At 41.1% G+C, this 14,546-nt stretch overlaps 1 protein-coding gene across 1 annotated transcript; it reads left to right on the forward strand.

The window, feature by feature from the left end:
* Positions 1–383: 383 nt before the first annotated feature.
* Positions 384–1,862, forward strand: LOC120406866 (tigger transposable element-derived protein 4-like). Its single transcript, XM_039542048.1, has one exon. It carries the CDS (start codon positions 384–386, stop codon positions 1,860–1,862), a length of 1,479 nt encoding a protein of 492 aa, XP_039397982.1.
* Positions 1,863–14,546: the final 12,684 nt, after the last annotated feature.

The following is a 14,546-nucleotide window of genomic DNA, read 5'->3' on the forward strand; positions in this document are numbered from 1 at the left end:
AAGTGGAACCGCCAAATTCTCACTTTGTCTTAGCATTTTCTCATCGGTTATGTCGGTTCTTTTATGTCACCGTACCCTAATATCTCGAGCACAAAAGAGGGCCAAATTTGCCACTTAACGTCCGTTATCTTGATCCCCATGACCAATCGCCGGCTTTTGAAAATGTTAGTTATCGATGCCACCCCTCACCCAGGGTGCGTCTTATATATTAGTATATAAATAAAAATGATCGTACTTGGTTCACTGCGCATGTGCTGAGTTCACGTAGCACGTGATCACGGTCCGTATGGTCGTTCACTCCCATGCCAGTTCACTCACTCTTGTTGATCTTGTCTGAAGGATAACATGCTGTAGCTATTCTGTTTATTTTTTCCCTTCTAAAAATGTCTGGAGGTGTTAAGAGAAAACTGGACAATCAGTCAATAGAGAAAAAGTATGAAATCATACTGCAGCTAGAAAAAGGAACAAAACCGGCAGACCTTAGTCGTCAGCATGGCATTCCAGCAAACACCATTTCAGGATGGAAAAAGAAGGCCGACGTGATAAAGCAAATGTACGAGAAGTCTGTCTTTGATCCAGCAAGAAAAAAACTTAGAGTGGCTGAGCACAAAGATGTCGACGATGCACTGTTTCAATGGTTCACAAATACCCGAGCAACAAACTTTCCCGTCAATGGTCCCTTGCTGATGGAGAAGGCGGACATCCTTGCTGCAAAGCTAGGACACCCTGACTTTAAAGCAAGTCAGGGGTGGCTGGATCGTTTCAAAAAGAGGCACAACATTGTCTTCAAAGCAATTTGTGGAGAGAGCGCTGTGGTTCAACAGGAACAAGTGGATTCATGGCTGAAGACTCAAATGCGCACAATTTTGGATACCTATGAGACTCGGAACATTTTTAATGCTGATGAAACTGGGGTGTTTTGGAAATGTCTTCCAGACAAGACTATGGCGTTTCGTGGGGAGGCTTGTCACGGTGGAAAAAAGTCGAAGGACCAACTTACAGTGCTAGTTGCTGCTAACATGGATGGAAGCCAAAAACTCCCGCTCTACGTTATAGGAAAGTCCAAGAATCCCAGATGCTTTAAGCAGACCAAAGTTCTCCAATGTGATTACGATGGCCAGCCAAGCGCCTGGATCACAGGAGATCTATTCATTGCATGGGTGAAAAAGTGGGACAGGAAGTTCCAAGCAGAGAAAAGGAAGGTGGCACTGATCATGGACAACTGTAGAGCTCATCCGGATGTTCCTGGTCTCAAGGCCATTAAGATCTTTTACCTCCCACCTAACACAACGAGTAAGCTCCAACCAATGGACCAGGGGATAATCCAAGTGCTTAAGGTGTACTACAGGAAGATGTTGATGCGCCAATACCTGCTCCATGATGAAAAGAAGGCACAGTACACCCCTTCCCTTCTAGATGCAATGAACTTCCTGAGATCAGCCTGGAATGACGTGAAGAAGGAAACAATCTCAAACTGCTGGATGCACTGCGTCATTCAGGATATTTCTGATGATGAGTTTCAGGCACAGTGCCGTGCAGCCGCAGAAGAACTCGCGGAAGTGGCGGGAAAATCAAGCCTTACAGATGCTATCTTGGAAGAGGAGGCACAGGAGTTAGCCATCACTGTCCAGGAATTCCGAGATTACATAGAAATCGACAAAGACGTCGTTACTGATGGCGTGATCACCGATGAAGACATTGTATCAAGTGTGCAGTCAGCACAGGCAAGCACATCTGCATGCAGCAATGACAAAGAAGATGAAGAAGATGCGGACGAAGATTTGGAACCAATTCCCTCAGCCGGTGAGATGGTAGAAATGCTACAGAAAATTCGACGGTATGGTTCTTTTGTAGGAGATTAAACTGTTTTAGACAGCATAAATAATATTGAAGCATTTGTTTTCAAGCAGACTGTTAAAGGCAAAAAGCAACAAAGCATTTTAGACTTTGTAAAGAAACCATAGTAACCGCGTGTACGATACTTTTCAGAGCTGTGTCAGAGTGAAATGACTCGCGAATTTAATTTTGACACTGGTTAGCTTTTTGTAAAAACGAACTACACCCCGCATGTTTTTTGTGATTTTGTGAGCGATTTTTGTGTTTGCAATGTTGGAGAATATAATAAAGGTTTGTATCGAGAATCGACGGTGGTTTGTATTGTATACTGGTAAATCTCTGCTGTTAGTTGGTGCACATATGCCTTTTGTTGTTAGCAAACATGTATGTACATTTTTATAGCATGCCGATCACTTCATCAAACAAATCGCGGCAATGCTGTTGTGTAAAAAACCTCCAAAAACACGTGCATGTACATTCTCATTTATTAACGCACATCATGTACATAAAGAAATTTCAAGCACATGTTAATATATTGCCGCCATATTGGTTTTCGTTTATCTCGATCATCGGTTATCTCGACGCTTTTTGGCAAACCCCTAGGCCGGCAACATAACCGGGTTCAACTGTATTTGCTTAGCTCAGAATGAGCCCAATGCAGCAGTGGATGTCTTGACTCTACATACCCTACCTGGACAGTCTTTTGTCACCATACCTTAGGACAGTCTAAATTTGCTAAGTTGATAGACAGACAGATCAAAGGTTCTCAGAGGCATCCTGTTTAATGTCCCTTCACCATGGAGTATGATAATGTCAGATGCATCCAATAGTCGATAGGGAGCTCATTTAGGTTGGTTTACAATCCAGGGTCACTGGGCTTTTCAAAACAAGAGCTTTCACATAAAGTTTTCGGATTTCAGAGCCATTCATTTGGCCCTCTGATCCTTCCTTCCTCATATAAAATGGAAGGTTGTTCAGGTAGTGACAGACAACACAACCACTATATATTACATCAATAAATAATGGTGTCCTCATTCTTCCCAGTTATGTGCTGAATAAGTCAGGTTTTGGGATTGGTGAATTCTTCAAAAGCTCTATCTGGTGGCTTGGCATTTAGCAAGGAAGAGCAATGTAGTAGCAGATCATCTCAACAGAGGTAATCTCAGATTTATGAGTGGTCCCTGAAGGACTGAGTAACACAAGAAATCTTCTCCTGTGGGGTCAGCCCAATGTAGACTTGTTTGCTACAAAGATCAACAAAAAGTGGCCTCTCTTCTGTTCAAGAGCAGGGCGGGACAGAAGTCAACACATCTTGGACTTTTTCCTTTTACAATGAGGAAGGAGCCTTCTGCATGCTTTCCCCACCCTTTCCATTAATTCAGAAAGTGGTGAAGATTCATGAGGACAAAGTAACAATCATACTGATTTCCCCAGGTTGGCCAAGACAGCAGTGGTATACAGACCTTCATTTCCTGGTTTTCAGCACTGCTTATCAAACTACCCACAAGCGGGAATATGAAGAGCCACTCAGAGAAGAAACAAAGGTTACTTACTTATAAATGGAATTCTTCTAGATGACTTTGCATATTTACACTTCCTACCACCTTCCCCTCTTTCTCAGAGTCATATTTTAGCCTCACCTTTGGAACATTCAGAAACACTGAGGGGAGGAATAGGAAGGGCCACACGTGCGCTCTAATGGGCATTGCTTGGAGAAGGTTTTCCATTAGGTGCCACCAGGTGGCACAATATCTGTAAGTGTGACTATGCAGCATCATCTTGAAGAACTCCTGTAACAAGTAAGTTACAGTCTGACATCTAGCAGTAGGGAGAAGCTATGTAATTAAAAAAAAAGTGTTAGCTTATTTTACCTGCAATTTCTTATCTTTGATATAGCAGTGTAATTCAGGAATTGGTTCATGACCCTCACACTTACAAGCCATAGATAGGAGAGCCTTAGTCTTCATTGAGGCCCCTCAATTATACCATTATAAATAAAATAAAATAAGGATGTCTGTAAGTGAGGTAGAGCAAAGAGTGTTCTAAAACTTGCTCCGCATCTCCAGTAACCTGAAGTTGCTAGCTGATGTCTATCTAGCAGTCAAATATTTAGGTGTCTAACTCCCATTGGAAACATCTGGGGATTAGTCACCAAATGTTGGCAGTTACTGTATGTGGTCTATGCACAGTGAGCATGGAGTTTAGTCCATCTCCTAAAAACAGCATAAATCATCATAAATGTTAGCACCAGCTGGCATTCTCAACAGAGAAAATCCCAGTTCATTCACTGCATTCTGATGGGACCTTGTTGATATAATTATTTTTAATACTGCTGCTGTTTAATTTTATTTAGTTTATTATGAATTATGTTATACAGCCTAGAGCTTTGGATGGGTGTCTTTTTATTGGTTTAAATCTAAATAGAATAGATAGAGGATAGCCATAGCATACTGGTGGGTCACTGAGTAGTTCTGTGTTTGCATTGCCACTGCCGATACTGCAGTTTGTTCTGTGGCTGCATGGAGGACATCAACATACAGACCTGTTTGGCCACTTTATTTTTTAATCTCAATATTTAGAATCAGATCAGAGTGACTGGAATTAATATTTTTAATGGAAAATATACCCTTTGATGCTTATAATCAATCTGTGGAGTTCTCAGATCACTGAGTCATATTCTGTCTGGATAATTAAAAGATCCAAATAATATTAGATCTGTATGCAAGCTAAGATAGTGAGAAAATAATTGAACGGTATGCTTCATAGTGATCACAGGATAGGAATCAGAAATTAAAGTTTCCCCTCATACCCAGCATTGCCCAATTGGCTAGATGTACTGTGAAGGGTTATGTTTTACATTGATGCATGAGGTATTGGCTCCTGCTCAAGACAGAATCTTGGGCTACATCGATGGACCAATAGTCTGATCCACTATGGCATGTTCTAAGTTCTTATATTCCGGCATACTAAACAATGCCGAGTATAGGCCTTGTTCCTTGTGTTCAGATACTGATCCTGCCTTGTACCATGTATTTTATGAGCATTATTTATTATAATTAATTGTTACACTTCATTGACCATTGAGAAACTTGATCCAAGGACACACATAACCTCTGAAATTCATATATCTTGATATTACAAGCATCATAAACCTTAAATTAGGAAAGAATAGTCAAATGCACATTAATTGCTTTAATATATTTCAGGAAAGGCATTAATTGTCTGTACTGGTGTGTATGGTGTATCTGTGATATGTGCCTAACTGCCATTGATGCCCTTGTATATAGCAGAAATTAACTAGAGCTGTTTACTCCCACAGTTGTTATAATTATGAAGCAGCCTGTGCAGGACAGTATTTCAGCATATTTATTACTTGGAAATTAAGACAGAACTGGCCCAGTGAGTGTAGGTACAGCAGTGCATCTAATTATGTTCCTAATGTCAGACAGTATTTTCAAGATTTCTTTACCAGAGGCATCTGAAGAATATGAAACAATCAGTTCTGTGCTGCAGGGTTTTTTACCTTCTTAATTTAAGTTCAGATAAATAAATGTACTGTATTTATGTATATCACATTTTCATTTTAGTATTAGCAGGCTTATCCCAGCAATATTGCTTAATATTGATCTAATGTATGATAAACACAGCAGGAAAGAATTTGTTGCTATAATAATTTAAAGTTGTATTTATTTATGGTTGGACTTCCCATGAGCCTCAAGTGGCCTGACAGCTTCCCTGAGGATTTGCAGCCCAGAAGCCATCTGCACCTACAGAAAATCCAAATCCTTGGAGCTGTGATAGTGAAGGAGAAGGGTTTTTAAGCCTGCCAATTTTGCCATTAAAAAAAAACCCTCCTCAGCCCATTCCCACTGGGAGATTTTCCTGCTTGACGTGCTATTTGTTCAATTCCTCAAGCTGGATCCTTTTCACCCACCTCTATGGTGCATGATCACATATGACTTTGTTGTGAAAATCTCTAGTATGAGATGTTTTACCATTGTTATCTTAAAGGAATGCCATTAACATTTGAGAGACGAGTATGAAATATTGAAGCTTTATGATTAAATCTTGAAAAATAGAAAGACTCACCTGGCAAGCCCTATTTTAAAGTGTCAGAGATGTATTGACCTATGAAACATTTAAAGACTGTCCTCCTAAACTGTGTATATAACACCTAGGATACTCAATAATATTATCATGGTAAGCACCCATATCATGCCATACCATTTCAAAGCCCTTGTTAACTTTTCCTCTGTATGGTGTTTTAGCTACTCACATGCTTCATCACCTCTAAGGACACCAAGCATAAGGGATAGTTAAATATATAACAAATGATGAACAAGTGCACTCTGGAATGAATGGATTAAGTGTTAGACACAACTGTCATCACAGGCAGCACAATCACATTTTCCATGAGAAGTAGGGAGGGTTTAAAGGGGATTAGAACCCTTTCAAAGGTCCCTCTCTGGTTTTGCAAATGTCCTTTCCCCATCTACCCAGAGTTTGTTCATGTGGCAAAAATCTTACCTCCACTCTCATTTATGATTTCAAATGAAAGGGGGCTGACATCACGTTGAGGGAATGCTGATTGTCTCATTTGCCACAGTCCCAGTAGTCTGCCCTGATATGCCCATATTGTTGTACCCATTCCTCCCCTGGTGCTAGGGCCACAGAGATTAGAATGTCTCATGCTCATGGTATCCCCTTGTCATGGGACAAGAAAAGCCATCCCTAAAGTCTGAGCTTCCTTTGTTTATTACAAGTGAGTCTTTGAAGTCAGTGTGCAGATTTGTTTCCAAGTTGTATTTTTTAAATTACATTAGAGCAAAAAAATGGTCGAAAGGTGAAGTCACAAAAGTGAGACTATTTCTGCATTCCACAATGTGTTATCTCTATCCTTTCCCTTTTGTATTGTCTCTTTCCCTTCAACATTCAAAAGCACGTTGATAAACATGCTTTTCCATTATCCCCCTACTCCTCTTCCTAACTTCTTTTCTTCCACCAACTGCTCAGTGTATCTATGAGAAACTGATTATTTGGTGAGTATATGGGTGAAATAAGATAGAAAATTTTTTCTATCTATTTTTCTATCTATGGAAACTCACTCTATATATTTTGTTTTTCATAAACTCTTTGAAATCACGTGTTTTGGCATAAGCTAGAACATTTCTGCACTGTTCCACCACTTACCCTTCCTGTGCTGATCCTTTTCCAATCACTGTTCTCTCTTTAGCACACACAATACCAACCATTCCAGGACATTCTCCTCCAAATGTGAGCAGAAAAGTAAAATTCACTAGATTCTTCATCTCTTAAGAACCATCAGGTAGTATTTCCAAGATTAGAGGCCTGAGTCTGTTCTCAGTTATACTGGTGTCAATCAGAAATAACTTCACTAAAGTCATGGAGTTACACCATAATAAGTGAGATAAGAATCAGGCCTCATATCTAATAGGCTTTCTCTTTGAGCAGTAGGGGAGGAAAACTCTCCAAAAAAAGTTAATATATCTTCTCATATCTACAGGGTAATTTCAAAATCTATTTAACTAGGAATTCTGTTATGTGAATAGTATGTAAACCTTTGTATATTTCCTCACTGGAAAGAAATATTTCCTTGTGCAAAATCAAAGAAAAACTGGTAGCTTAAACAGCTACCAGAGAGATCCAATAACAACCTATACCTACACTGGCAATATGTGTTAATTTATTCCATCCATTTGCTTGTGACAAAAATATCATCATCTCCTTGACTATATTTTCACTGACTCCTTCTTTTACCTATTTTTCCACTAAGGTCAAAGAAGATAGTGTATTTGTGCACAATTTTTCACCAACTTCTTCTGCATGATTTCACAGCTCCAACATTTCTATTTTTATAAAGTTTCCTAGAGAGTAAAACTAATTTGCACTGAGGCATGCACAAAATTTCAATTGCTTCTTTGCACACCAGCTTTTCCTTTATTATTTACAAGTGATCATTTTCATACAAAAGTAGTTTTTCAATTTTTCACAAATATCCAGAGTGATGAAGATTTTGCTATACATTTTGTCCCAAAGAGCTGAAAGGTTGTAAGATTAATTCAATTCCAAGGACATTTTTCAATCTCAAAAACAGACAAATTTCTCTGATGACAAAAACCACCCACCTTTTGTGATGAATATTGTAGTCATCTCTAAAACAAGATTGTGAGAAATAAGTAAATGTAATTTGGAGTCCATTTCTTCCATAAATAATTCTCTAAAAGGGGGCTTGTTGGGTGACATCCAATCATGTAATATTAAAAAAAGAAAGCTGTTAAGTGGTGATTTTTTTGTTTTAGCCATTCAAAAGAAAGACAAGGTCATGAGTCAGAAGCTAGGAGATATGCTGTCTGGTGATCTAAATATGGAAGATGTGAGAGACAGAAACTAAGGCTTTTTGTTATTTGTCAGAGAGCTCCCTTAGCTTCTTGAGTGTCCTTTTTAGTACCAAGCACTGTCATCATTATTATTTGTAACTTATTATCTGTAGTGACGCAGGCCTCCCTCTAGACCCAAGAGAGAAGGACCACTACACTCCCCCTGGTGGGTAGAGACAACCCGGCCTGCCCCCCTCGCCGGAAGTACCACGGCAGGACAGGAAGTATAAAGGGAGGGCCTTGTAGCTCGGTTTGTGCTGGAACAGGGAAGGAAGTGGACATCTCTTCTAGGGAGCTGAGCCCTCTGCGGGATCCTGGACCAGCAGCTAAGCAGACCAGGGCCCTACTGACTGAAGAGACAGAGGGCTCCAAGGAGTTGCCAGAGAGGATGCCACCCAACTGCAAAGCAGTGAGATGGAGCCTGGTGCCTACAAAGCAATGCAGGTAGAATTGGATAGGAAGTACATTAGAAGCAAGAGGAAGACCAAGAACAGAGAAGGCTCATTACTCAATGAGGGGGCTAAGATAATAACAGAAAATGTGGAAATGGCAGAGGTGCTTAATGACTTCTTTGTTTCAGTTTTCATCAAGAAGGTTGGTGGCGATTGGATGTCTAACATAGTGAACGCCAGTGAAAATGAGGTAACTTTAAAGTCTAAAATAGGGAAAGAACAAGTCAAAAATTACTTAGACAAGTTAGATATCTTCAAATTACCAGGGCCTGATGAAATGCATCCTAGAATACTCAAGGAGCTGACTGAAGAGATATCTGAGCCTTTAGCAATTATCTTTGAAAAGTCATGGAAGACGGGAGACATTCCAGAAGACTGGAAAAGGTAAAATATAGTGCCCATCTATAAAAAGGGAAATAAGGACAACCCAGGGAATTACAGACCAGTCAACTTAACTTCTATACCTGGAAAGATAATAGGGCAAATAGTTGAGAATAGTACTCTACAAACACCTAGAAGATAATGAGGTGATAAGTAACAGTCAGCATGGATTTGTCAAGAACAAATCATGTCAAACCAACCTGATAGCTTTCTTTGACAGAGTAACAAGACTTGTGGATGGGGGGGAAGGGGTAGATGTGGTATATCTTTACTCTAGTATGGCTTTTGATACTGTCTCGCATGACCTTCTCATAAACAAACTAGGGAAATACAACCTAGATGGAGCTTCTATAAGGTGGATGCATAACTGGTTGTAAAATCATTCCCAGAGAGTAGTTATCAGTGGTTCACAGTCATGCTGGAAGGGCATAATGAGTGGGGTCCTGCAGGATCGGTTCTGGGTCCTGTTCTGTTCAATATCTTCCTCAATGATTTAGATAATGGCATAGAGAGTGCACTTATGAAGTTTGCGGATGATAACAAGTGCTTTGGAGGATAGGATTAAAATTCAAAATGATCTGGACAAACTGGAGAAATGGTCTGAAGTAAATAGGATGAAATTCACTAAGGATAAAAGGAAAGTACTCTACTTAGGAAGGAACAATCAACTGCACACATACAAAATGGGAAATTACTGCCTAGGAAGGAGTACTGCGGAAAGGGATCTGGAGGTCATAATGGATCACAAGCTAAATATGAGTCAACAGTGTAACACTATTGCAAAAAAGCAGACATTCTGGGATGTATTAGCAAGAGTATTGTAAGCAAGACACGAGAAGTAATTCTTCCGCTCTACTCTCCGCTGATTAGGCCTCAACTGGAGTAGTGTATCCAGTTCTGGGTGCCACATTTCAGGAAAAATGTGGACACATTGGAGAGAGTCCAGAGAAGAGCAACAAAATGATTAAAGGTCTAGAAAACATGACCTATGAGGGAAGATTGGAAAAATTGGGTTTGTTTAGTCTGGAGAAGAGAAGACTGAGAGGGGACATGATAACAGTTTTCAAGTACATAAAAGGTTGTTACAAAGAGGAGGGAGAACAATTGTTTTTTCTTAAGCTCTGAGAATAGAACAAGAAACAATGGGCTTAAATTGCAGAAAGGGCGGTTTAGGTTGAACATTAGGAAAAGCTTCCTAACTGTCAAAGTGGTTAAACACTGGAATAAATTGCCTGGGTAGGTTGTGGAATCTCCATCACTGGGGATTTTTAAGAGAAAGCAGGTTGGACAAACGTATGTCAGGGATGGTCTAGATAATACTTAGTCCTGCCTTGAGTGCAGGGGACTGGACTAGATGACCTCTCGAGGTCCCTTCCAGTTCTATGATTCTATGATTCTATGAAGTAGCCCCATGGAACCAGACTTCGGTCCAGTTGTGCTGCTGGGAAGTGAGGCAGCATGTTTGTGTTTCCCCGTTGACCCAGTGGTGGGACCAGCTGCCACTAACAGGGCCTGGGCTGGGAATCTGTTGAGTAGGGTGCACTCAGGTCCCTTTACCCCCTGCTGCCACCACTATACCAGGGTTTGGCTGAACCCTTACCCTAAGCCAGAACGTCTGTACAGTTGATTGCTGTCTGACCAGCCACAAGGCTAAGAGCCAAACACTGTTTGTTGCTCTGCCCTGCTCAGAAGGCCAGAGCCCACAAACTGCTTAACTGTTGTCTGCCCCATCCTGGAGGTGGTGGGCTATAGACTGTTTTGATTGCTCTGCCTGCCCAAAGGATCAGACCACATTGTGGTCACTGCTCCAGCCAGGAGGCTAAGAGCCATAGACTGCATGTGTTTGCTCTGCCTGGCTCGAGGGGCCAGAGCGCAGACTACTGGCGTCAGCTGTAGTGAGACAGAGTGGCCTCCCTCTGGATCCAAAAGGGAGGGACCACTACATTATCACTCTAACTCATCACTTCCACTAACTATATAAAAACATTTTGGCAAACCTGTGGACTTCCACCATATTACCTACAATTTACTAGTGCCTATCTTTCAACCTCATCTACATGTATTCGCTTTGCCTTTCTGTGAAAGATTGCTACTTGGTCACTGGACTGTAGAACTGTAACAACTCATGGGAGAAAAAGATAGTGGTCTGTGCACTGAAGGTACACAGCCAGTGTGAGCCAAGTCTTGGATCTCAGCTTCTAGAACCCCAACTTTCAACTCAGTTCTCCTTTCATATGGTTAGAGAGGTGATTAGCATCATTCAAATAACTAAGTCCAAGTTAGTGAGCCAGTGGGTAGCTTCAGGAGTGGTTTGACGTAAGTTTGAGATGTCCGCAGCAAATGATCAAAGAGGGAATTGATTTACAATATGGTTCATCGTTTGTGACTGAAATCCATAGTCACACATTGTGCATTGTCTCTCACCTGCCATCCAGTGTTCTAAAATAGTTTAATGAGGACCATTGTTTCTGGGGTAGGTTGAAGTCATTAACATTATCCCATAATTATTTCCAGTGTGCCTCAGGATTGAATGAGGATGTTTTAAGAGCTTGCAAGAGTTTAGATGTGTCTTTGAAAGGTTCTGGAGGGCCTCATAAATTGGTAAATTAAGTTGGCCAGGGTTTGATTGTACTCACAATCTTTGTGTCTCTCTCCAGATTTTGAGCAAGGGGAGTGCCACAGTGGGCAACCACTGAACAGGTGTTAATTTTAATGTGTCAGTTATGATTCTCAACATGGCATTAAGCTGCACGTCCAGAGATTTGGTCTATGAGCTGCCCACCCAAGCAGGTGCGCAATATTCACTGGTCAAGTATATCAATACTAGAGTTGCTGTTTGAAGTATGTGTGTGTGTGTGTGTGTGTGTATCTGCACCCCATGTTGTGCCCAGTTGTTTTTGGACAAGGCTACTCCTTCCTTTTACCTTTTTGTATATCATTTCCAGATGGGCTTTAAAAGTCAAATTTCTGTCCAAGGTTATACCTAAGTACTTTAGATAGGTCATTGCAGACCTGTTAACTGCAAAAGGTGGCATGTTCCTTGCCAGTTTTGTTGTTTAGGTGAAAGGCTATTACCAAGCCTTGAAGGCACTGGGGTGGAACTTCCAGTACTGAAAGTATTCTGCCATTATCTTGAGGTCAGTGAAGAGGGTGTCCCTGATGGTTGTGGGTCTTTGCCTTGTATTGCAATAGCAATGTCATCCGCATAAATGCACTCATGTGAAACTGTGTCAAATAAGTCCTTATTGTAGACGTTGAACAGTAAAGGAGCCAGTGCAGATCCTTGAGGAAGACCATCGTTGAGGGTGCATATTCTGCTGATCTGCCCATTCTAAAGGATGCTGTATCTTCAGTTGTTCAACACTGTGGCCAAGAATTGCATAGTGCTATGGCATTAGATGACCCTGGATGTCTTGAGCAATAGCTTATATCACCATACAGTATCATAGGGGGTGGATAAGTCTATCAGCATTGTTCTGGTTTTAGACTCCACTGGAAGCTAGCCTCAATATGAGTTATAAGGGCAAAAACCTAGTTGCAGCAACCATGACCCAGTCTGCAACTGAGGCCAAGCTTCCCAAAGAACAGGCCAAAGATAGGGGTGAGATGGACTAGTAAAATCCTCTCCATTAATTTCTGAATTGTGGAGAGGAGTGATATTTGGTGATAGTTATTCATAGATTCATAGACTTAAGGTCAGAAGGGACCAGTATGGTCATCTAGTCTGACCTCCTGCACAACGCAGGCCACAGAATCTCACGCACCCACTCCTGGAACAAACCCCTAACCTATGTCTGAGTTACTAAAGTCCTCAAATCGTGGTTTAAAGACCTCAAGGTGAATGGCTTGCCAATTACAGAACCAGTTTCTCCTCCCTTGGTTTTCACACCTCAACTGCTGGAACAGGGCCTCATCCTCCCTGATTGATCTAACCTTGTTATCTCTAGCTTGCTTCTTGCTTGCTTATATATACACCTGCCCCTGGAAATTTCCACTGCTTGCATCCGAAGAAGTGGGTATTCACCCACGAAAGCTCATGCTGCAAAACGTCTGTTAGTCTATAAGGTGCCACAGGATTCTTTGCTACTTCAAGGTGCAGAGAATCCTCCAGCAAGTGAGGAGGAAGGTGAAAAACCTCCAGGGCCTCTGCCAATCTTGGGAAAATTCCTTCCCAACCCCAAATATGGCGATCAGTTAAACCCTGAGCAGCCAGCACCCAGGAAAGAATTATCTGTAGTAACTCAGATCCCACCCCATTTAACATCCCATCACAGGTGTGCTAATAATCAAAGATCAATTAATTGCCAAAATTAGGCTATCCCATCATACCATCCCCTCCATAAACTTATCAAGCTTAGTCTTGAAGCCAGATATGTCTTTTTATTGCCCTCCTCAGACATGGGAAACTGCCAAATGATGCTGCCAGCTATCACCTCCCAGCTTTTTGGGATCTTAGCCATTGAATGTATGGCAGTAAGGAATTCAGGATAAATGTATCCTTGCCCGCAGCTTTTCTACTTTTAGAGGCCATAAATCCCTTATTTATTTCTTCTATAGTATATGGCGACGATAAGGTGAAATGGAGGGGCTTTGTTGGACATTTAGAAAGAGCTCTTTCTGAATTTCTCTCTACTTCACTTGTCAATTTTGATCTTCAAATTACAGAGAAGGTGTGAAATGACAGCATGGGCTATCACTTTCAGTTGACAGTGTTTTATGGGTCGGCAACTCCAAGTTTATGCAGGAGAATCCAGACTTTGTGATGGAATGAATGAAGTCAAGACTCTCCACTGTCTCATTCCATCTCTTCATGTTTGTGAAGCTTGCAAAGGGGCACCACAAATGTCTTTCATCAGACAGCAGACATCCAGACTGTGGTCAGTGTTCCATCTGGCCAAGCAAAAAGCCTCTGTTTTTTTTGGAGTTCACCTTCTTTTCTAGATGTGGAAACACAGCCCAAGCTGTGATTTGCTCCCCAGCTGCAAATTTCTACTATAGTAGATATTAAGCATTGTAAGTGGTGACTATTAAAGTCACCAGGGCACACAGTTGGGTGGGAAAAGATAGTTATGCAGACTTTGGCCATTCAAGATTTGGAGCTTTGTAGATGTTCATTATGATCAGTTGTTCAATTCTTATCACAGCAATAGAGAATCCCAGGGTCTTGGGTTGTTCAGTTTACAATGTAAAATGCAGTGAGGAAAGGACACCTGTGTGTTTTTTCACCTACTCAATTTCAGTACAGGCTCAGCTTCCTACCCACAGCTGTCCAAAAGTCAATGAGTAGAAAGTGTGAGATTTAAGGATGTTTCCATGAGGCAGCCATCTGTTTTATGTTTTACTCTTTTCAGAATACAATATTATATTTCAGCTTTATGTGCATTGGTTCAGATTTATAACATTTTATGTAACTGTGACCCATCATAATGAGTATCACAGATGATAGCCTCGTTAAGCACATCTCATTTGAGTCAAACTG

This window comes from Mauremys reevesii, linkage group 5 (genome assembly GCF_016161935.1).
Source record: "Mauremys reevesii isolate NIE-2019 linkage group 5, ASM1616193v1, whole genome shotgun sequence".
Classification (NCBI taxonomy): Eukaryota; Metazoa; Chordata; order Testudines; family Geoemydidae; genus Mauremys; species Mauremys reevesii.

Coding starts and splice junctions, on each gene's coding strand:
- LOC120406866 (XM_039542048.1), top strand. CDS start 384: ATGTCTGGAGGTGTTAAGAGAAAACTGGACAATCAGTCAATAGAGAAA.